The 22,717-nt window shown below is 42.8% G+C and overlaps 4 protein-coding genes across 13 annotated transcripts; 3 read left to right on the forward strand and 1 right to left on the reverse strand.

Annotated features, from left to right (window-relative positions):
* Positions 1-468: 468 nt before the first annotated feature.
* LOC6501132 (serine/threonine-protein kinase Pak) lies at positions 469-11,336 on the forward strand. Of its 6 annotated transcripts, none has more exons than XM_044714035.1 (9): positions 495-560; positions 691-849; positions 6,243-6,539; positions 6,626-6,780; positions 7,624-7,789; positions 7,853-8,476; positions 8,883-10,126; positions 10,185-10,403; positions 10,472-11,336. In XM_044714035.1, the coding sequence occupies exons 3-9, from the start codon at positions 6,356-6,358 to the stop codon at positions 10,553-10,555; spliced, it is 2,676 nt and encodes an 891-aa protein (XP_044569970.1). In that variant the 5' UTR covers positions 495-560; positions 691-849; positions 6,243-6,355; the 3' UTR covers positions 10,556-11,336. The 6 variants fall into 6 exon arrangements, with proteins under 6 accessions (XP_032305465.1, XP_032312080.1, XP_032306084.1 ...); XM_032456408.2 differs by having other exon boundaries at positions 691-760; XM_032449574.1 differs by lacking the exon at positions 691-849 and having other exon boundaries at positions 469-560.
* Positions 11,337-12,572: 1,236 nt separating this feature from the next.
* Positions 12,573-18,469, reverse strand: LOC6499452 (transcription elongation regulator 1). Of its 5 annotated transcripts, XM_014910587.3 has the most exons (8): positions 18,134-18,468; positions 16,489-18,071; positions 16,082-16,415; positions 15,870-16,020; positions 13,712-14,095; positions 13,293-13,657; positions 12,897-13,226; positions 12,573-12,836 (listed from the first exon to the last, which is right to left on the reverse strand). In XM_014910587.3, the coding sequence occupies exons 1-8, from the start codon at positions 18,334-18,336 to the stop codon at positions 12,710-12,712; spliced, it is 3,477 nt and encodes a 1,158-aa protein (XP_014766073.1). In that variant the 5' UTR covers positions 18,337-18,468; the 3' UTR covers positions 12,573-12,709. The 5 variants fall into 5 exon arrangements, with proteins under 5 accessions (XP_014766073.1, XP_044569969.1, XP_044569968.1 ...); XM_044714034.1 differs by lacking the exons at positions 12,573-12,836; positions 12,897-13,226; positions 13,293-13,657 and adding an exon at positions 15,350-15,568 and having other exon boundaries at positions 14,048-15,132; positions 18,134-18,469; XM_044714033.1 differs by lacking the exons at positions 12,573-12,836; positions 12,897-13,226; positions 13,293-13,657 and adding an exon at positions 15,350-15,568 and having other exon boundaries at positions 14,048-15,203; positions 18,134-18,469.
* Positions 18,470-19,180: 711 nt separating this feature from the next.
* On the forward strand, positions 19,181-20,194 carry LOC26514179. Its single transcript, XM_032455191.1, has 4 exons — positions 19,181-19,217; positions 19,417-19,622; positions 19,697-19,815; positions 20,010-20,194. Exons 2-4 carry the CDS (start codon positions 19,417-19,419, stop codon positions 20,153-20,155), a joined length of 471 nt encoding a protein of 156 aa, XP_032311082.1. The 5' UTR covers positions 19,181-19,217; the 3' UTR covers positions 20,156-20,194.
* Positions 20,195-20,446: 252 nt separating this feature from the next.
* Positions 20,447-22,432, forward strand: LOC6501133 (HEAT repeat-containing protein 3). The gene has a single exon (XM_001954578.4). It carries the CDS (start codon positions 20,522-20,524, stop codon positions 22,409-22,411), a length of 1,890 nt encoding a protein of 629 aa, XP_001954614.1. The 5' UTR covers positions 20,447-20,521; the 3' UTR covers positions 22,412-22,432.
* The last annotated feature ends 285 nt before the right edge of the window (positions 22,433-22,717 follow it).

A 22,717-nucleotide genomic window follows, 5' to 3' on the forward strand; every position in this document is an offset into this window, starting at 1 on the left:
ATTATTTTTTTGAATTTTCATCAAATTTTCTGGGGGATCCCTTTCAAAATGTGGAAAAGGCATAGGAGGTACAATATGGCCCCCATCGAGGGCTATATCGTTGTCAAAACGCATCCGATTCTTGAGCGGAATACCTTAAACGATTCGTAGATCGATTCTCCACCGATCTGCATCAAAATCTGGAAACAACATTTTTTTTTGATTTTCCCCTTGAGGATCCCCTTCAAAATGTGGAAATGGCATGGGAGGGACAACATGGCCCCCATCGAGGGCTATATCTTTGCCAAAACTCATCCGATTCTTGAGCGCAATACCTTAAACGATTCGTAGATCCATTCTCCACCGACACATTTTTTTTAAATAATTACGTTTAATTTATTTAAAGTTTAAACATTAAACTTTAATGTGACCTTAAAAAATACCAAACAAAAAATAGTACTATCGTTATATCGATATTTTACTAAAAGTCAAAAAGCTAGTGTGCCCAGTTTCAGTTCTGAATAAAGCGCTGAAAGATTTTGCTCGCTAACATAGGCAACCACAGTGTCTGCGGTCTTTCTGTAATTATTTTTCCAATTTATAAAAACGGTGGAATATGTGAGCCAATTGGCGTGCAAATAAATACAAAAGCAAGCCGCGCGCGTTGCCAAATGAATTAACCGCAGGTCTTTCGTCATATCCTGGTTCTAGCTTTTTCCTGGTGCTTCTCCGTCGGCCATTAAAAAAAAGAGAAAACGGGAAAACAATACCGAGCCAGTGTGTGAGTGTGTGCCTGTGTGTGCTGTGGAGTGTTGTTGTGGGCTCGGGAAAACTTTAAGAAGCCCGTGGAAAATCTGTGGAGCTAGCTGGGTAAAGCGACCACTTCTAACCGTTTCTTCTTCGCTGCTGCAGGCGGCGTACAGGGTGTCGCATGCCAAACAAGCTGTGGCAAACATACACATATACATATGTACCTGCCGTGAGTTCAAGTGTCGCCCCACCGGTGGTAGTGGGGATGAAGGTGGTGAAGAATGGGACAAGGGGTGCCGTCCGAAGTGTCCAGAGGGGGGAGTTTCATTCATAAATCCAGAGAGTGCACCGCAACAGTCCAATTGGTCTGGCTTCGCACCCATACACCCATACACTGACACATCCAAGGAGGAGGTGCACACGCATACATGTGCATTGATTTTTCCAACACTCGAGCCAGTGTGTGTTTTCCTTGGATAAGCAGTTCAAGTGGTTTCCATGCCACATTATTTCCAGATTTTCGGGATTAACGCATAGCTGCTGCTCCCATTTCTTCAGTACGAAAATAATTTCATTTGTGGTAGTGGGGGCAGGGGGCAGGGATGTCAACATACTGGCATACAGGGTGATCAGGGAGCCAGCCCCTGCCCCTGCCACTCCCCCTTTACCGCCTTGGCCAACAACCCAGTCGTGCCTGGCGCTCGCCAAACGCGCATCCCGCGGTAGGAAATAGGAGTGCGCGGCGCACTCCCATCTGCGGAAAACCATCATTCCGATTTACATTGGCGTGGCCGCTTTTCTCACCCAGCGGAGCGAGTATCAATATGCTTGGCGATCGGAAAAAGAAGGTTGTTCTCCCCTACCCGCAAGCTTACCGGCTAGGGGGAATCGGCGCGAAATCTCACCCAGGGATTTTCTGGTTGAAAAAAATTTCCCTTGCTTTTTGCTTTGCTTTTGGTTTTTGTTTTTGTTTTTCCCAACCATGCCCATTGATTTTTACTAAATTCGAAATGCGTTGTTTGTCATATTTTTTTATTTTTTAATTATATTTATTATTTATTAATCTTAAACAAATAAAACTGAAAAGATATAAAAAGAAATAACAAAAAGCTGAAAATAAATTAAAAAGAAAAACAAATTATTTAAGATTCATACAAATAAAAATATTGAGACGTCCAAATTGCTAGTACAGCCAGAACTGAAAATATTTGTTTAATAAAATAACGTTTATTCATCATTATCAACACAATAAAATAGGAATAATTGAATGAACAGAGCAGTAAACTTACCATTTCACAATAATAAACCAATGCGACGGACTACGATCAACCCTATGTGACCGTTTCGATTTGGGTTGATTTAGCATAAAAACGCTGCACAAAACGCACACTAATTACGCGGGATTATTTTTTTGCTGCCCTCAGTTAATGTAAAAAAAATATTCCTTATATAAATAATCATCATTTCATTAAATATTGAGCTATGTTTAAATTTTGTACTTCAATAAAATTATTATAGAACATAAATTGGTAAACTTAAATAATATACGTTGAATTGTTCATGAAATAATTTTTTCTAAGTTAAAAGTCCCACGCATAAATTTTTCTAAGTCCCAAGCGAGACGAAAATTTTCTAAGTCCAGTTTTTTGAGAGCAAAATCTATGTTGAGAGAACAAATTTCCTCTCTCAACTCGGGGTGGGTGAGAACAAGGTACGAAAGATGCCTGCCGGAATGCACCGAAACGCTGCTAGCACCGAAAAGTCCGACTGGGAATACACGTGTGGTTTGTGACGGGGTGGGGTGTGGGGGGAAAACGTGACAAAACAAGGTACTTGCATAAAGCAACAACATTTTGCAGTCGATTTGGCATTTAACAGTTAGCTTCGCGTCCTAACGGCTCATGTCCATCCCCCGAAAGACACACTAGAGAACTCAGGTAATGGCGGTGGATGGGGGAAGAGGAAGTGGGCTGGCGGGGAGCTCTGAAAAAGAAATATATAAAAGGCATAACATTTCCGCCTGCTGCTTTCGGCTGGCGTCCAAAACTGAAACCAAAATAGACAACGTCGGCCGTGTCGGAAAGTCCCATTCTAGCGGATACGATTATGCGTGGGAAATCATGATGTTCTCAGGAAGTCCAGATACTCTCTTGTAAAAATACCCTGTAATACCATTGGAACTTAAGGTTCTAAAGAAGTATTCTTAAGATCCAGATACTTAAGACTCCCGTGTAAACGTCACTCAATGCACTTGCAACACGCCATGTTTGTAGCTGTTGTTGTTGTTGCAACATGCACCTATGGTTGCGCCACTTGAGCGCCCCGTCCCCCAGGCCCCTGCTGCAATGTCACTAATTTAAATGCCGCAAGTGTTGTTAAGCTTCCTGTGTGCGCGAGTGTTTGTATTTTGCTCATTAGAAAATTATTTTGCCACCAAGCCCCAACCGGCCGTAGTCTGTTATTTTTTTTTTTTTTTTTTTTTTATTGATTTTACGTGAAGTTTGGCTGGAAGGTAAGAACCGTTAACCCAATTCTGGGCGCCCACACGCTCCCCTTAAGATCTAAAAACACGAAATAGTAAAACTCACCTATAGATCTCTCGGCAAGCTGCCAGCAAACCTACAAAGACTCGCATGGCTGCAGATGCAGATACTCGCATGGATTTTGTTGTTGTTGTTTTGTTGTTTGGCCAAAGTTTTCACACTATATGCCCCCGATTCCCCTTGACCGTCACTCCCTCCTCTCTGCTCAATGCAATTGACTCTTAACGCCCTGACGTTGAAAAATGAATCATAAAAGCAGCGCAGCCGTCGTCGGCGTCACCGGCAAGAGCAGACAGGCGCCAACATTGCACAGTGGAGCGAACCACTAGGATATAATGTTAAATTTTTTCATTGGAAATATTAAACATAAGAAAATCAAATCATTATTTTTTAATTATAAACTACTAGCAGTACCCTGCCACGTTTCGCTGTGGCATATTGTTGTTGCACGCATAAAAAATAAGTCAAACAAAACAGAATAATTTTCAAATTAATTAAATTCTGTAATACTTGTGGGTATACAATATTCTTTGTTTCTCCTCCTTAATCATTCATTATTATTTCTGTATTTTAGTACATAGGTTGCTCTTCACTTAAGCACCTTGTGATACACGACATTTTTTGTTTTATTATCAGGCGCAAAAACAAACAACGCAGATGGTCTTCCGACCCGTGAACATGCCACGTATAATTGACCATGGGAAAAACATGAATGTTCTAGATTTAAACCACAAACTTTTAAGGATTGGCCTTGTGATTTGTTGATTGTCATGGCAAATGCAAGACGTATCGGAAATTGAAGTCTTTTAAATTCAAACGGCATATCGGTTGGGATCATCGGGATCCTCGGAATGAGAACTTCCTCACCTTTGAATTTTCCTATCATTATCGTAGCGTAAATTACATTGTTCATCAATTTACTAACCACCAAACGCGTACCGTTGCACAGTTTTGGTTGGTTTATGTTTCGAAGCATGATTACTACGGAGCCAACCTTTAGGCGTAAATTGTGCGGTGGTAAGCCAGGCACGTCCAAAGAGTTTAAAAATTCAATTGGATAGTTGGTGGCTTCATCTTCATTTGTGACGCAGTCAATAGATTTGAATGAATGCATTGTTCCAATGATCTTATTTTGAATTATGTAGTTCAGGTCATCTACATCTTTATTCTTAGCCGCTAAAATTGCTCGCTCACTCAACCATTCATTATTTTTGTAGTTAGAAATAATATTTGGAAATACATTGTTGATAAGTTCGTCTTTTGATGAGACAAAATTACAGAAATTATTTGGAAATGATATTAAACCGCTCGATTCATCGACAGGTACTTGACCATTACCGATAGTCAGCAATCCTTAGTCCTTTCATATGCAATATTTTGTATTCTTCTTGCATTACGGCTTTGTCGGGAAAGATTCGACCGTCTTGGTCGCGGCATTATTAATTAAACTTCACTTCACTTCAATCCACTTGTTAATTATTTATTTAATAGAAATAGTTTTAATATTGATTTCAGCGCAACACAATCTTTTTGGTTCGTTGTTAAATTTGAGAGCCTGACTATGAATTTGACTTCGTTTGTAACTGACATTTTGACATTTGACATTTTCTTCTTAGCTGTCTGCCTAAATAAAAAAGTATGGGCCAGGGAGGAACGCTGTCGAACGGGACAAAAAGTATCCTATGTCCTTCTCCTGGCTCTAAGCTACCTCCCTACCAATTTTCACTCAAATCTGTTCTTCCGTTCTTGATTTATAAGTGGTGTAACATAAAACACGATGTTCTTTTATATATATAGATGTTTGAATATTAAACCTTACTGATTTGTTCCACTGTGCTTAGCCTTGCTCCCTCACACGGGTCATAATGTTTGGCTGCGACGCCGCCGCCGCCGTGCCGCCCACTTGGGAATGTTGGGTGCTGTTGCCCCTGTTGCCTTTAATTTCCTCCTCAGTGTTGCTGTAATCCCGAGTGCGTGAGCTGCTTTGTTTTTGTTGGAAGCCACTCTTGTTATCGCATCCCCACTTTTTTTTATGGCTCTCCGAGGCGATCTTCCGTGGGTGGCAGGAGAGAGCTACCCACTCCAAGATACAGTGTTACCTTTTAAATAGTTTCTTTTCAGATTTTTATAAATTATTAAAAAATAAAGATATTAAAATATCTATTAATTTTATGAGAAAAATTTCCACTGACCTGTCAGAGGAGCTACTGTGGGATCAGTGATATCAGTGACCACTGAGATAGCCTGCCTTGTTGTTGTTGTTGTTGTTGTTTGCGGCGGATTGCCGGCTGCTCTAGTGGCAGTGACACTCGACTCGCGAGAGACAGAGCGGAGCAGAAAGCGAAAATAAAAGCCCCCGACAGTCCGATTCAGTTCGTCGAACGGCCCATATTGATAAATTTATAATTCTCCCCGTTGGCTGTTAGCTGTTAGCTGTTAGCTGTGTTTTTGCTTGGTGCGGCGTCTGCGAGTGGGTGTTTTTTTTAAAAAGCAATGCGAAAAATACACAAAAAAATTATATTTTGGCTTGCCAACAAAATCGAGAGCAGACGAATTTGACGTGATCTTCGGGAAGATCACTTCTTCGCATAAAGAAAGAAATAAAGTGTCAATGTTGTATAATTTGTGTGTGCAGAATTCTCTGAAAATATATAGAAAAACATTGTTGATTCTATGACAAATACCAACTTTTAAGAAACCCAATGACGCGATTGCAATAGGGCGTGGAAAAAAATAAAAAGAAAAAGAAAGAATTATAAGATAACACGATTCGCGAAAGATAAGAGACCTCAAGAAATACCAAAAACATTAAATCATTTTTTTTTTGATTTTCCAGTTTACAGTATAACTGCCCGATTAAGAGAAAGTGAAAAAAAAAAAATGAAATGAAAATGAAAATGAATGAATTATAACTGTTAATAAGTAAATGATAAAATAACAGTACTTTTCTCTCTCACTCTCTCCTCACAGCTGTTTTTTGGCCTTAGAACAGCTGTGTGTATAAAAAGGCGCTAAACGAAGAGGAGGCGGAGGAAGCAGGAGACAACAAGTGGAGACGGTGCAGAGGCAGAAGAGGAAGAGCGATGTCCAGCGAAGAAGACAAACCGCCAGCTCCCCCCGTACGCCTCACCAGCAATCGAGGTGGCGTTGGCATCGATCGAGTACCGCTGTCGGGGGGCGTAGCCGGTGGTGGTGCAGGTGGTGTGGGCGGCAGCGGTGGCGGTATAGGGGATGTGCCGCCCGTCGATATGCGACCACTGCCCAAAGGTGAGTACCCGAACGATTAGTTTAGCGTGGCATGTGGACACCAGTGGTCCGTTCAACAATGTGCTTCTTTCTCTTCCCCCCCAAAGAACCCGACGATGCCGACCGCAAAAAGAAGACCCTGAAGAGCAAGATCAAGGGCTCGAAGCCATCGCACACAGACTCCAAGCCGAACATCTCGTATCCCACGAACTTTGAGCATACGGTGCATGTGGGATTCGATGCAGTGACCGGCGAATTTACGGTAAGTACGGTGTAGTTCCTCGCCGAACACCTTCTTCATAGCCGCCGGCAAGAGATCCAAAAGAGATCTGTCTAAGAATAGAAAGCCGAAATATCTTATGTTTTCACTGCTTATGTCCCCCATTTGATAAGCTTTTCGGAAAAATGATTGAAAATACTCTCACATAATAAATTTTATTGCAATAATTAAATTACTTTTTATTGCTTTTTAATCCTTAACTGCTCTCTCTCTATCTACAAAATTGGTTTGATTAAATTTTGTTGTTTTGTTTTTTGACGCTTTATTAATTATATAATACTCTATAAAACATAAACATACTTAGTACATACATTCTGTTGTCTCTATTCCTCTCTCGCGATATGTTCTCAATACCGATTATCTATTATCCATTATTATTTCAAGCTGCCAATGAAAGTAAGTAAACTCCACGTCTAAAACGCCACGGAACTTGCCTTCATTAGATTTTCCAAAAAAAAATAAACTATAATTGTGTGTTCCTTTGTCTGTATGGATGACTCGGTGTTTGTTTCTCAAGTTCGATCGGTATTACTCATAGTTTACATTCCGTTTCCGTTCGATTCGATTGATTGTTCCTTTTAATGAGTTCTGTCACCAAACACTACACCCACTCACACACACACTTTGCAATGAGGCTAAGCCTAGAATTTGTAGTTGAGATGCATCCTCTCCCCAAATCGGAATAATTGGCCAATTTATGTGTGAAGAAATCCCCAAAAAAATAACACTTTTCCCGCCTTCTTGATGTGCTCTCTCTCATACCTTTAGTCCAGCGCTTGATTTTCAGACTAAGAGTTTAAAACTAATCTTTTGGCCATTTTTCAGGGCATGCCGGAGGCGTGGGCGCGTCTGCTGATGAACTCGAACATCAGCAAGCAGGAGCAGAAGAAGAATCCCCAGGCTGTGCTCGATGTGCTCAAGTGGTTCGACAACACAACCAAACAGAGGCCCAGCTCCAAGTACATGACAAATGCCATTACCACGCATTCTGGTGGGTATTCCCCGGCTCTCAATTGATATCTAAATGCACTAATATACCCATCCCCCTTTGCAGGATCCTCGCTAAGCCGCGTCAGCAGCAGCAGCCCCAGCAGCACGCCGACAGACTCTGAGCTGCACGGCTCGAACAGTGGCGGCAACCTGATCGGCGTGCAGCTGGGCAGCATGACACTCGGATGCAATGCCAACAATGTGGCCGCAGCCGGACAGATCCTGGGCAACCACTACCAGCAGCAGCAGCAGCATCTCCTCCAGCAACAACAGCAGCAACTGCTGCAGCACCAGCACCAGCATCACATGGGCATCAGCCAGTCGCATTCGTATAACTTTGGTGGTCACACGGCCTCCTCATCCACATCGCAACATTCATCCGCCAATGAGGATGAAATGCTGGGATCACCGCATCCTCATCCGCAGCAATTGCCGCCTCAACAGCCGCCACCGCCGCCGGTGGCCTCCAGGCCCGAACGCACGAAATCCATCTACACGCGTCCCATTGAAGATCTGCAACCGACGCTGCCACCCGTCAACCATCAGGCAGTGCCAGCAGCGCCCGCAACCACGCCCACAACGCCCCTGCAGAACCATCGGGCGCCAGGCGGTATGGCAGCGCCGGTGGCTTCGCCGTTGCTCCACAACAATGCCACGACGACGCTGGACAAGAACAAGAACAATGCAAGTGAGTGCCGCTATAGGATACTGCCATGTAGGACACTAATAGCATCTTCCTCATAAGAAGCCCTGAAAGCACAACTCTGGGTTGCAACTTCTTTAATTTAAGCTTCTAAGATGAAGTCTTTAAAGTGGGATTTAATTTTTTAATATTTTAAATTAAAGAAGGAGCAACTGGCATTCTTTTTTGAAAGCAACCAGTCTGATGCCAGGGTTCTGAGGATGTGCTGTAGTTCATAGCTTCTGTTTGTTGTTGCCCTTCTTTTTAAAAAACTAATGATCTTTTTGTGGTGATATTGCTAACGAATATGTGTGTATTTTGGTATTTGTATCGCCTCTCTGTGTTCCGTTTTGTTCTGCTTTTAATTGCTGCTAAAAAAAAATACAAAAAAAATATAAAAATAAAAAAAAAGAAACAACTGCAACTGCGACGCCAGCACCAACACCCCCAACAACCATAACAACAGAATCAGCAGAAACAGAATGCACCGATGCAACAACAGCAGCCACTACGGCCGCTATTTTGTCTGCTACTAATCCTAGTCGTACTACCACTTCTGCTACTTCTACTACTACTACTACTACTACTTCCACTGCAATTACTCCTGCTCCTGTTCCTGACCCAGCTGCTGCATCAGCGCAGCTCGCAGTTGAAACAGCAATAGCAACCTATGCCGCAGCAGCAGCAGCAGCAACAGTGACTTCAGCCACAACGACTAACCACCATTCCTCTGCTTCCTCCTTTTCATCATTTCCTTCGTTCCACGACGACGATGTCGCCACGCTGCACCACGCCCTACCGTCGATCCACTGCCCCACGCCGACGTCTTCCGCCCGCAATTCAACGATTCCCGTACCGATTACGGTCGTTCCCCTACCGCCCATCATCACGCCCGCCTCGCCGACTCCCGCCAACGCCGCCGGTCCTTCAGATCTGTATACAGCGGACAGCACGACAGCACCATCTCCTGCGCCGCCGGCTGGCAACCAGATCGCCGTGCCTCAGGCGGCTGCGGCGAGTGCCGTCACGCCAAACACCCGGGCTGCCAACGCCAAGAAGAAGAAGATGTCCGATGAGGAAATCCTCGAAAAGCTACGAACCATCGTCTCCGTGGGCGATCCCAACCGCAAGTACACCAAAATGGAGAAGATCGGTCAGGGTGCCTCGGGCACAGTGTACACGGCTATCGAGTCTTCTACTGGCATGGAGGTGGCCATCAAGCAGATGAACCTCTCGCAGCAGCCCAAAAAGGAGCTGATCATCAACGAGATTCTTGTGATGCGGGAAAACAAGCATCCGAATGTGGTGAACTACCTGGACAGCTACCTGGTGTCCGAGGAGCTGTGGGTGGTTATGGAGTACCTTCCCGGCGGATCGCTCACCGATGTCGTTACCGAGACCTGTATGGACGAGGGCCAGATAGCGGCGGTGTGCCGCGAGGTGCTGCAAGCGCTCGAGTTCCTCCACGCCAATCAGGTAATCCATCGCGACATTAAAAGCGACAACATCCTGCTGGGCCTCGACGGTTCCGTCAAGCTGACTGACTTTGGTTTCTGTGCCCAAATCTCGCCGGAGCAATCGAAACGCACAACGATGGTGGGCACTCCATATTGGATGGCGCCCGAGGTGGTTACCCGAAAACAATACGGACCAAAGGTAAGAAAATTAATATAAAAAAACTGTAATAATTCTAATGAAATTTTGACCTTTTCAGGTGGACCTGTGGTCGCTGGGAATCATGGCCATCGAGATGGTCGAGGGTGAGCCGCCGTATTTGAACGAGAATCCGCTTAAAGCCTTGTACCTCATTGCCACCAATGGCAAGCCAGAGATTAAAGAAAAAGACAAGCTCTCCGCAGCGTTTCAGGACTTCCTCGACCAGTGCCTGGAGGTGGAAGTGGAGCGGCGAGCGAGTGCGATGGATTTGCTAAAGGTAAGTAGTTTGTTGCTTATTAATTTCTTAATTAAATCATAAATACAATTATTGATTATTTTGTACAGCATCCCTTCCTAAAGCTGGCACGTCCATTGGCCAGTTTGACGCCTTTGATTATGGCCGCAAAGGAGGCCACTAAGGGCAACTGATTGACAACCAAGAAGAAACAGCTTATTTAACCATTACTAATGAATTACTACTGCAGAAAACAACAACAGCAACAAGAAGAACAACCACAATAGCAACAATAACAGATGAATTATTCAAGATTATGATTACTATTATTAATTATTTATATAAACGTATTATATACAAACATATTATTATATTATATCTACTCTAACGATACAAGCAACCAAACACTGCATGCATCAAGCAAGAGATCCGCGTAGTTCAATTCACACAGTTCGATTTATACCTTCTTCAAAGATTTAAAAGAAAAATTATGAATTCACCCGACGTTACTTTTGGCCACCAAATCAACGAAACACGTTTCCAACATTTGAGATACAAAAACATTTTTAAAAACTTGTACTTGTATAGACCCAAAAAACGAAAATTGTATGGAGCATTTTGAATGCTTTTTAAATTGTAAGATGAACGTTCATTTGGAGAAGTAAGAAACAAATTGCTTACATTATAGTTTTGAATATTTATAAATTACAATTGGTAACTTTTGCATTTATAACAACATGATAATACACATACATACCTATTTTTACAATGTATAAAGCACATTAAATTCGTTTATTTCGTAAAATTTCTATAAGAAAGCCTAAAATGTATGAGTATGAGAATGAGACAGAGGAGGAACGATTTGAAACGCTGTTACTAATCTAATGACTTGGAGTATTATTGCTGATTTTAGTAAAAGTTTCATTTAGTTCTTATATCGCTTTATGTAATAAAAATATATATATTTTTATATGATTTTAAAATTCTTTTTAATTTGCTTCTTGTGTTGCCCTTGTTGCCCCTCCCTTTCAGGAAACATTGCACCCTTCTATGTATACCCTTTGATTTTTGCTTTTTTAGTGCAGCTTCTGATATTGCATATGACTTCCTTTGTAATACGAAAATCAAAATAGAAACATCAATATGTAATAAAATGTACCATTTACACAAATCACAAACACACCTGACACCGACTCGTATTTTAGTTTGCAACCAAAAACACCAACAAAGTGTAGAAATATATTAAAGTGAAATGATATTGAAGTTGAAGAGTTATGAGAATCACACCTCACTGTTCAATCAATTGGTAGAACTTAATATAACTAGTAAATTAATAATAGAGTGTACAATTCAACCCGTGACAAAAAAACAAAAAAAACCAAGAAGAAAGATATTAAATCCAGTTACTTTGTGCCTAACCGAACAGAAAAATGAAATCAATAAAAGCAACAAGTAAATAATATACTGATAGTAACTAGCAGTGGTAGCGTAACATTAAAATAGTGAAACAAAAAAAATCTAGCATATAGAGAGAGCATTCTGTCAACTAAACACCAGCTATTATAGGGTATAGGGCATGTATTGAAGCGTGAGTTTGATTATGAATGTAATCTTAAAATAATGTTTTCATTCATTTCCAATTGAGAAGCTTTTTATGTTGCTTAATCAGAAATACGATAAATAATCTTTGTTTAAAAGGGAATTAGTTTATACCCGATCTAGCTATTATCTAAGAAGTATGTAGATTAGTTGGGCTTATACTCAAAGCGTTAAAAACACCAAAATCTTTAAGGACGTAGGAAGAAATCGTTTTCTAACAGAGGGCATTATTTTATATATTAGTTCCTAAAACAAACATTTGCATAGAACTTTGATTATTCAAATGGATAAAAAAGAGAGGAGGGGAATGAGCCAATGGAAAATAAGTCTGGCATTGAAAAACGAACAAAACTACGAAAGTTATTGTATTTGTATTTATTTCTAGAATGGCGAAATGCATGTGTAATAAACAATAACGCGATCCGTTGAATGGCTAAATAAGTACATTTAGAAATAGATTTATTGCAAAACACAAAACAATGTAAAACAAGATCAATATACATACAAAAAAATATATATATATATGAATAGAAGGAAACGCAACTCAAACAGGACGTATAAATGATCAATAAATTATTATGAAAGAAATCAATCGCTCTTCTTGATACTTCATTTCAATTGCAATAAAGTGTATATTTTATTCATTAAAATAATAGAAGCTACAGAACATAGGGCGCCTTAAAAAATTAAATAGACTTTAAGATTATATTGAATAGTGTTAGCAGTTTCTTAATGCAAACAAGATGACACTATTTGTTGCGGCGTGTCGACTCAGAGGCTGTGGGCGGCGGTGGTGGGCCACGTTTGTTCAGCTCCTCCAAGAAGCCGAGCACAATGGTGTTTCTCTCCTCCTCCATATGATCCAGCACCAAATACCTAAAAAAAAAATCACATCACATCAGATTTTAACTAATTAATTTTAACTTGTTCCCATACCGCTTGTCGTTTTTGAGTATGTCCTGGATCTCCTTTAGATGGTTGGGGTTTTCTTTGATGAGATCGCTGCTTTTGTGAGTTATAAATTTGCATTCTTGCAACAGTTCTCGCAACGCCGTCTTGGCATGCATTGTTTTATCCTTGATGTAGTCACGGAACTCCCTCTCGCCCTTCTCCGAGTTGTATTTCAAATAGCGCGGATCCTCTTTGATTAGCTTCTTAATCTCTTTCCAGGTGCTGGTCAACTGCAGTGTATTCACATCGTCTAGCATCTCCCGGAAGCGCTCGCGCTTTTTCTTCATGAGATTGTCAATATGTTCATTGAACTTTCTGTAGGGATAGTAATATTATGTAATTTAAAAAAAGAATGATTTTCAAAAAAAGCCTATTACTAACCGCTCACGATCATCCCGATCAAGAGTCTCTATCAGCTCCCAGCGATGATCTTTCCGCAGCTGGCGCTTCACTTCCTTCCAGGTGAAGTCCGGTGTCCGCACCAGATCCGTCAGCAGTGCGGTGAAGTGACCAATGCACTCCTCGCGCATATGATGCTCCCGCTCCTTGTCCCGATCCCTCAGATGACCGGCGAGGGTGCGCTGCACCTCCTTCTCGCGTTCCCGGATACTCTGCTCAGCACGAAGCTTCTTTTCGCGCTCCTTCTGCTTCTGCTCGGCCTCGTTTTCTTTTTGCCGGGCCACCTCGCTGTCCACGCTTCCTGCCCGTTCCTCTCGCTCGGAATCTTCCCGGTGTTCACCCTCCTCCTAGAAATAAAGATAGTGAGGCTTTGTTTTTTTAATTTTCACTCTTCTACCTACAGGACTTTCTCTTTTCCGGCTCTTCTCAGACTTGGTTTTTTCTTCCTTATCCTTTGAGGATTTAGGCTCCCGTTCCTTGTCTTTCGATCGACTGCGGTCGCGATCCTTGCGACTCTTGTCCTTGTCCTTATCTTTATCTCTGTCCTTGCGGTCCGACTTCCGTTCACGGTGTCGCTCCCGTTCCCGTTGCTCCCGCTGTTCACGCTCCTTGCGCTTCTCCTCCTTCATAATGTGAAGATAATCCTCGAAATACTCCTCACGATACATGGAGTCCACCATTCTGTAGCGCAGGTCCGAATCCAGCTTCTTCTTGATGTCATACCACCTGGTATGTCGTTCGATGTCATGACGCTCCCGCAGCATATCCAGAAAGTCCCTGCGGATCTAGATTATGTATTTTTGTGTAAAAGGATTATGGACATGACAGCCATATGGAAGATAAGAAAAACGAAACCGAGAATTAGTGGTCTGGAATTGATGCGAATTTCACTTAACCATCTAGATCTTATGAATGTAACTTAGGGCTTAGCGCTAGTTTTTATTTTAGTGAATATAGTTACACGATTTGTTTGCTGAAAGAGAACGGGGTTGATTATCAGGTAGAGACATAACTGAAAGAAATCTTAGGGTTAGCTAAGGATCTGCCAGCTGAGAGAGGTCGGCGTAGATACTGGATGAGACGGACGAGAATCGAACCACTGGATACCAAAGAGATAAGGTGGGTGACAGCAAAGAAAATCAAAAAACCTCTTTTAAGTGCGTTCAAAAAACACATAATTTAAATTAAATGTAGATGGAATAAATTACTGAACCAAAAATATATGATTTTCTACGGAGTGAAGCCTCTTTCTTTTGGAATCGGACAAGTTAATTCCGTTCCTCTCTCAAAATGTTGCATTGCGATCCTTGGGATTGAATCTTCAGCCAGGCCGAAGGATACAGTAGTTTATAGAGCTAAAGTAAACATACGGAATAGAGTAATTTTAATTGGGCAGAGACCCTTCCAGCGGCTATGCGCCGCTGCTAGGACCTACGAGAGCAAAGAGTCATGGAGACATGGAGTCTCCCCCGTTTGCTTTGCGTAGGACATGTATCTTGTTCGGTTCCTTGGGCTTGCCTTATTTAGGTGACAAACTGCTGAGTGTTTTCATTATTGGTAAACAAAACGAAAATAGTGGGTTAATTAAATTAAGTATTATCATACTGTTTGCTCAGAGCCGCAGACCCCTTCTTCACACGATTTCCTGCTAGCTGCTCTCTCATCCGGAACTCTTCACACCAGGCTCTGTGGTTTCAGCCTCAGTCTCTGTCACAGTCTCCGGTGATCATCCGGTGAACTTCATAGCCATAGAGCCTCTAGATCTGACAATGCCACTCACAGACAGGCTCACGTCATCATCACGTCGCATCACACATCCTCTCTAATTGCGACATGGAAGCGGGGGAAATCACACCAACAGCGAACAAGAAGGTATTTTCAGTTTGGGCAAACCTTTCGATATTTTGTATATTTTTTTTATTTTTGGTTTTTTGATATTATGGGATAATTTTTTTTTATTGGTTTTATCCAAATTTGTTTCTTATTGCAGAAAAACAAATTTTAATGGTTTGTCTTTTGTATGATTTGAAGTAACTCACCACACAGATTGCAAGCGTGTGCGTGGTCATGGAGTCGGTTCAGTGGACGACGATGGCAGGCGGCAGTCGATGGAGTTTGGCTTTGGCTCTTGATGGGCAGTTGTTGGTCATTTCGTTGTCGTTGTTGAGGAGGATGTTGATAAAGTTGCTGTAGAAGCTGTTATGTGTTTTGGTGTTTAGGGTGATGGTGCATTTGTGCTGTAACCTGCTAGCTAGTGGCTAATATATCGGGTGGCAAACCACCGGGAACCCAACACACGTTCAGGGACAATGCAACCGGTTCAGGGTTCAAATTCAGTTTCAGTTTCAGTTTCAGTATCGGATTCAGTTTGGTTTGATTTCGTTTTCGATTCACACGTTGTTTTATGGTTTAAAAGTTAACAAAAAATCAATCACATTATGTAAATAATTATGACATATAGGTAAGTTATTATTATATAAATAGATATGCATATATGTTTAAACATCGAGATACGTAAGGTGATGGGATTGGGGCGAGAGCATGCCCTAGGCGGCCTACCTGTTCTTTTTTCATCTGTTTATCCTCCTTCTCGCGGCGTCGCACCTCCACGATGTACTCGTTAAACAGACTCTCCCGCTCGCGCACCTTCTCAATGGCCCGGTACCGCTCCTCCTTCGCGTTCTTCTGACTAAACTCCGAGAAAGATGACCTAAAATTGCAAAAATAACATTAACATATACAATAATTTTAATTGGCACATTTTTACTCACTTTCCGTGCAGTCTAGCCTCCTCCATTAGACTTCGGAAGTCCTCCCGCTTCTGTCGCATCTTGTTCCTCTTCTCCTTACGCTCCTCTTCGGCGCGATCCTTTACATACTTTTCAAATACCTGTTTACGCTCCTTCGATGTCAGCAACAAATATCGGGGGTCAAAGACGATCTTGTGCAGCTCCTTCTCCCATGTGCTAAACGCCGACACATCCTTCTCCCTCAGCATCTCCTTGAACTGGGTGACGCGCATCTCCAGCGGCACCAGAGCTCGTTCCTTGGCCGCTCGCTGCTCAGCCTCCAGTGCGGCATCTTCCGCACGCTTCGATTTTGAAACTAAAATAAAGGCAATCACATTTCAGATTAATTTATAAACATATTTCGTATCGAACTTTGTAGTCGAACTTACTAACTCGAACCCGTTTCGTGGGCACTTCCTCCACACTTGATTCGGATTCTGTCCGAATCTTGATCACCTCGTCATCGTCGTCCTCCTCCTGCTCCACTTTCTGAATTTGCTGTTGCTGCTGCGCCTGAGCCTGTGCCGCCTGAGCTTTCTCTTGCGCCGACTCATCGGTCGACTTTTGTTCGCCCTCGGATGATTTATCTTGCGGGGTTTTCAGCTGCTCTGGCCGTTCGTTAACCGCCTTGTCCACGTCCTCGCGGTTCATCAGCTCTTCGGGGCGGTCCCATACCGAAGTCCTGGTGGACGGATTGTAAAAAAAGACACGCGCATCCCCTGTCCACACCACACACCACGGTGTGCCAGCAATAGGTGTGCTTGTCACCGGTCTACTTTTGTCTGTTTGCTTCGCGGTGGCCGCTGCCTTCTTCTGCTCTTCCTCCTTTTTCCGTTTCTCCTCGGCCGCCCGCTTAGCTTCCTTCTCCAGAGCGGCCGCCTGAGCCGCCTTTGAGTTCTCCGTGTTGGCTTTCATGGCGGCGGCAGCTGCTGCAAAAGCTGCATGCGGATCAAATCCGGGGGGAGCTGAGCCTGGAGGCATATGCATCAACGGATTTGGGAGCAGATGCGGTGGTAAGCCGGATGGGGCAGCAGGCACATTGGGAGCGACGCCAGAGTGTGCCGCCATTCTGGCTGCTTCCATGTCCCTTAAAGCTTGCGGCTTTTCCCAAACGCTTTCTGAACGCCCGGCGTGAAAGTAGTACGGCCTGCCATCGGGTGCCCGGTGCTCAGACCACTCGGCCGCCCGGGCTATGACTGCTGGATCAATAACTCCGGGTTTAATGATGAGGGTCTTGGCCGGCTTCTCCTGACCTCCGGGAGGACCGTGCATGTGCTGTTGCTGCCACGGCGGTACGCCTACTCCCCAAGGTGCTCCACCTGGGGCAGCACCGCCCGGAAAACCGTAAGCTGGCGGCGGCATGCAGAAGGGTGGTTGCCCAAAACCTGGTGGTGGCTGCATTCCTGGCGGCTGCATGCCTGGCGGCTGCATTCCTGGTGGCTGCATTCCTGGTGGCTGCATGCCTGGGGGCTGGAACATAGGTGGGGGCTGCTGCCGAACATTAGGTGGTGGCTGGGAAAGCAGTGGTCCGGCTGCATTCGGCGGAGGTTGGCTCATAAGGTGCGCGGGTGGCTGTGACGAGAGGTGTGGCATTTCGCCGGGAGGTTCAGTTGTTTTTGCCTCCGGCTTGCCAGAAGCTTGTGCCGGTCGCTTGGCCATCTCCTCCACCTCGATTTGCGTCATAATTTTCACGGTGGGGCCATCAGGTCGGGTCCAAGTGGTTTCCCTTGTTACAGCATGATAATAATACGAGCGTCCATCCTCCGCCTTTGTCTCTACCCATATATCAGGGGGAGCTCCAGATCCGGGAGTGACACCATTAGCCCCAGGACCAGGTTGCTGTTGATGTTGTTGCGACGGTTGTTGTTGCTGCTGCTGTTGCTGTTGCTGCTGTTGCTGTTGCATTGCCTGCTGCTGTGCTGTGTGCTCCCCAATGGGTCGCCCACTAAACGCGTTGAACGCGGGTTTAGTCCTAAAATGAGTCAAGGTTGCTAATGATATGTTACCCAAAGAGACATCACCTTGACTACTTACCACTCATTGGTGGCACTATTTGGTGTTTCCTGGCTTCCTCCGTTTCCACCTCCACCTCCAGCTCCTCCTCCTCCAACACCATTATCGTTTCCATTGAGGCCAGCTACTCCAAGCGGAGATTGCTGAAGGCTGGTTTCCGAAGGGCCCTTGCTGGGCGAAATGGCTTTCTCGCTGTCCATGCTCTCATCTAAACTCGTTTCCATTATACACGGAGCACGCTTTTCGCTGTATCTTCTCTTTGCATTTAGAAATTTTCAGATATTTTCTGCACTTTTCTGCCGCTAGGGATGTAAATACATTCAGGCATGCTTTCGATAAGTTTTTTATCGTGTATCGCAGATGGCAGCACTGTTGCGACTGTCCTATGTGGTGCCGATAACTTTTTTAAAAATTATCAAAATTGGCGAAAATTTAAACATTAAATTTAATTAGGTTTATAATTTTTAGATAATTTTCTTTCATTTTTATCAAAAAGTGTTCAACTGGTGTAGAACAAAAAATTTTTGAATACAAAATATACTCAACATTTTTTTATCTTCTGTCAATTCGACTGTTCCAATTAAAATTAAATTATTCAAAATTAAGAACAAGTTTAGATTTTTAATAAACAAACACTTTTAATAAGCGAATAGAGAAAGTAATACTGAGAGTTCACCATAAACTGTACATAAGATTTGGTGTATTTTCAAATTTATTCAAAAATAATTGAAAAGTGGTTTTCAAAGCAAAATATTTGCTGATTAAATGTTTTTCCAACACCAACAGATGGGACGTTCAATGAAATGATCAATTTATGATACGGTGATCAATATATGGGGAAGTGGTCAAAAATTGTCGAAAACGCAATTACATAATATTTATACAGGCTCTTTTCTCTAATTCAACTTAACATTCAGTAGTGAATAAACATTGATTGAACATAGTTCTATTGCGCGAAGCGTAAAACACTTACTCATAAAAAATCCCGTCCACTGCATTCCAATTAACTACGTAAGCAAACAAGTTTTCTGAAAGCTTCAATCGTATTTTATTATAATCTTTCCATTCCGCCAAGTCTAGTCTTTCCAGCAAGAAACACGGCCTGGTACTCTTATCTCGTCTAAAGAGTTTTAATTGACTCTTAATTTTAGACCAAAAGTCAAAATACTCAGCAACACAGTCATAAATAGATTTTTGAACGTGGTGGGTCTTCACTGATCCAACCATACTTATTCTTTTATTATTATTATTCAAAATGGGAACCGTTATAATTATTACTCAAACCAGTATTCCATACTTTTTAGATGAATCCACAAAATGAAATTATTTGGGACAACGAAAAAGAACTTCTTCTATGCCAGTTGTGGAAAGAACATGCTGCTGCTCTTCAAAAACCCGAAACTACCCACGATACATGTGTAAAAATTGCAAAAATCCTACAAAACACCGGATTCCAAGTGGAATGGAAGGATGTAAAGGATAAAATAGCTGAAATGACACACCAATATAAGTAATTATTTCAGTGCTACTTTATTCAAAAAAATTTCAGTGCTACTTTATTAAAAATTTAAATTTATTTAATAGGCGCGATAAGGCAAATGACAACGGGGCCAATTCGATGTGGTACTCCTATTCAGATGTTGATAGAATTTTTTCTACCCTTGAGCTGATAAATTTGGGCAATAATGCATTGGTGATTACAAGTAAGCAGTGATTTTTTAACCCTTTTTCGACCAATGTTGCTTGTGAGCAGATTAAAAATTATAGTTTCATCATTTTTAACTTTTAGAATTAAAACCAAAATATTTTATCACGTATCTTTGAAAATAATTTTTTTTAAATTTGGGCCGAAAGCAGTAAAGTACTATTTATATTTCAAATTTAAATTTTTTTCCAGCTGAAGCTACTTCTGAGTTATCAGTGCCCCCCATTGAAAAAAATTCTTTGGACGATTCCATCTCAAATGACTGCTGCAGCGACTGCGGAGACTGTGACTGCGGAGACGGTGACTGTGGAGCTTGCGATGACTGTATAATACTATAAACTTATTTATAAATAAACAATCAAATCTAAAACAATGAACTCCCTTATTTTTCACTAAAAAATTCCGTTTGAATTGTTTAATAATTCAAAATTTAAATTGCCATTTTTACATTTCTGCACGGTATTTTTACATTTATCGTATCCTTATTATACGTATCCTGGCGATACGTATTCTCTCAATTATTATTTCTAGAAAGTTTATTTTTACAAAATGTGCCCGGGAAAAATGATTATTAAATATTTAAAAAATAACTTATATTCGATATAAAATTCGATTAGATTCGATATAAATATATAATTCTTGACAATTATCGATATACTCACATTTTAAATAATCAACAACACGTGCGACTCGCGTTTAGGGAAATGGGAAAAACACGGAAAGTGAAGACCCGAAATCCGTCCGGAATGGACACCTCCACAGGACTAGATATTGATGCGGGGGGAGGGACAGAGGGCGAGATGGAAGGATGCGGTCCCATCGAGGCGATATGCCTGCACCTGCAGCGTCCGGACGTGGAGGACAAACTGAATGGACTGCATTCCTTTGCCGTTCTGGCGCTTCGAAAGGAGAAAGTGCGAGAAATTTGTGAGAGCGAACTGGTCAGGATTGCGGCTCCTTTGCTGTGTGACAAGGAGAGCGCTATTCGGGATGCAGCTGCGGGCGCCTTCCGGAACCTCTCAGTTTTTGGATCAGAGGTCTGTGACTTTCTGGTGGACAACGATATACTGACTGCCCTGCTGTCTCTGCTCCTGGAGTACGACTTGGCCAAAGGTGGTTTCGAATCCGAATTACAAGCCGACATTTTCCTTCAAGCCATCCATCTGCTCCGTAATCTATGCGAGAGCTCTCCCACAGCTACCGAAGCCTTCAATCAGGCTAACTTCCTGGGAAGACTTCTGCTGTGCCTGGACTATCGTAAATTTGGCTTGGAGATATCATTGTCAGTGGCCCAACTGGTGCTGGTAATATCGGAGAACAATTCTTCCTCGTGGAACCTTCTGGCCAGTGCCGGAATATTGCCCGAACTGCTGGCTACTCCGGCGGAGAATCACGGACAACTTTATCTTAGCGCTTTGGCAGCTGGGATACTGTGCAATGTACCCGCCTGCTCGGCTGCCCACACCAAAGAGATCCTAAATGGTTTGGACCCGCTGCTCAGTATTGATGCCCAAGCCCAGCTGGGAAACTGCCGAACACAGATTCAGGATGTAAAGTCAAAAAACGAAGCTCCCGTTCTGGAGATATCTATGGAAACCGAAGAGCTGACTGAAACCCAAACTGTGAACGAACCCAAGTCCGGTCAGAGCGACGCAGAAGCTGTATTAAAGGACTTGGAACACCTACTAGATGCCCAGCGCTTGGTGGCAGAGATTATAACCAATTTAGGGTCCAGTGATGATCAAAGTAACTGGGACTCTGCCTCCGACCAGTCAGAGACTGAAAGCGTGGCCGATTACGACATGGAAGAGGACGCAGAAGACAGCGGGGCTGGAGGACTGCCCGCTAACTTTGTAGAGACCATCAAGCTGAACAACGTCGTCCAAAAACTGTGGCTGAAAGCACAACCCTTGGATCCTACTCTGGAAAAGGTCTTGGATCAGCATGAGAATCTTCGGGAAAAGGTGTCCAAGCTGCGGGTATCCTACCTCATCTGTTTGCAGAACCTGTGCAATGTGCTGTCTGTGGAGGATTTGGGTGGACACACTGAGATCTACAACATGTGGATGAACCTCGGCCAGCAGGCGTTCAAGGGCTCTGAGGAGGCGCCTGTAATGGAGGCCATCACATCGCTAATGCGCTCCACGCTGAGTCTGCTCAAGTCCCGACGAGAACTCTTCGGCCAGATGACGGAGAACGATTTAAACATGATCATCGAGGGTGCCAGCAAGTGCACAGTAATGGACATTCGGGTCAACTGGAACCGAATGCTGGGAACTCTGGGATCACTGCTTCCTGAACCACTTGTCAAGGCGATTGTTCTGTTCCTACTTAATGCCTGCTCCCACGAGCAGGATCTTTGGGCCCTCTCCGAGGGACTGGACGCTTTAATGGACATTTTCGCCGTGGAAGACTGGCCGCAAATCATCGCCGAGCTACAGATGTGCGAACGAATCCAAGCCCTGGAAGAGATATTCAAGTCCAAGCTGAGACAACAGCGCCGGGAATTAAAGGAACGCCGCGCCACCATCTACACGGTTAAGACGAATTTCGCCCGATTCGTTGCATATTTAAACAAGAATTGTAAACAATAAACTTGACCGAACCAAATACTATTTTTTATATTTATTTTGTATTTAAAAACAAGCTTAATTTTTTGATTTTTTCACTCTTAGTTAGAGTCTGATTTAAGATCTTTTTCGACTTCCTAAATTTAGGATAAAGATTTCAATGTAAGAAAGGATATGCTCTATAAAGAAAGAGGATGGTATTTAAGAGCATTTAGAGATCAGCAGAAAAGAAATTATTAAATTGGTATTAATATAAAGCAATTAAAAATTATCTTGGCTTATAATAAAAAATTTCACACATTAAGAGCTTGGGAAAATATATTATTTTTC

Source organism: Drosophila ananassae, chromosome 2L, assembly GCF_017639315.1.
Source record: "Drosophila ananassae strain 14024-0371.13 chromosome 2L, ASM1763931v2, whole genome shotgun sequence".
Lineage (NCBI taxonomy): Eukaryota > Metazoa > Arthropoda > Insecta > Diptera > Drosophilidae > Drosophila > Drosophila ananassae.

Coding starts and splice junctions, on each gene's coding strand:
- LOC6501132 (XM_032449574.1), top strand. CDS start 6,356: ATGTCCAGCGAAGAAGACAAACCGCCAGCTCCCCCCGTACGCCTCACC. Junction 6,540..6,625: donor TATGCGACCACTGCCCAAAG/GTGAGTACCCGA, acceptor TCCCCCCCAAAG/AACCCGACGATGCCGACCGC. Junction 8,477..8,882: donor CAAGAACAAGAACAATGCAA/GTGAGTGCCGCT, acceptor ATAAAAAAAAAG/AAACAACTGCAACTGCGACG.
- LOC6501133 (XM_001954578.4), top strand. CDS start 20,522: ATGGGAAAAACACGGAAAGTGAAGACCCGAAATCCGTCCGGAATGGAC.
- LOC6499452 (XM_014910587.3), bottom strand. CDS start 18,336: ATGGAAACGAGTTTAGATGAGAGCATGGACAGCGAGAAAGCCATTTCG. Junction 18,072..18,133: donor AATAGTGCCACCAATGAGTG/GTAAGTAGTCAA, acceptor GACTCATTTTAG/GACTAAACCCGCGTTCAACG. Junction 13,658..13,711: donor GCCGGAAAAGAGAAAGTCCT/GTAGGTAGAAGA, acceptor CTTTATTTCTAG/GAGGAGGGTGAACACCGGGA.
- LOC26514179 (XM_032455191.1), top strand. CDS start 19,417: ATGAATCCACAAAATGAAATTATTTGGGACAACGAAAAAGAACTTCTT. Junction 19,623..19,696: donor GAAATGACACACCAATATAA/GTAATTATTTCA, acceptor TTTATTTAATAG/GCGCGATAAGGCAAATGACA. Junction 19,816..20,009: donor TAATGCATTGGTGATTACAA/GTAAGCAGTGAT, acceptor ATTTTTTTCCAG/CTGAAGCTACTTCTGAGTTA.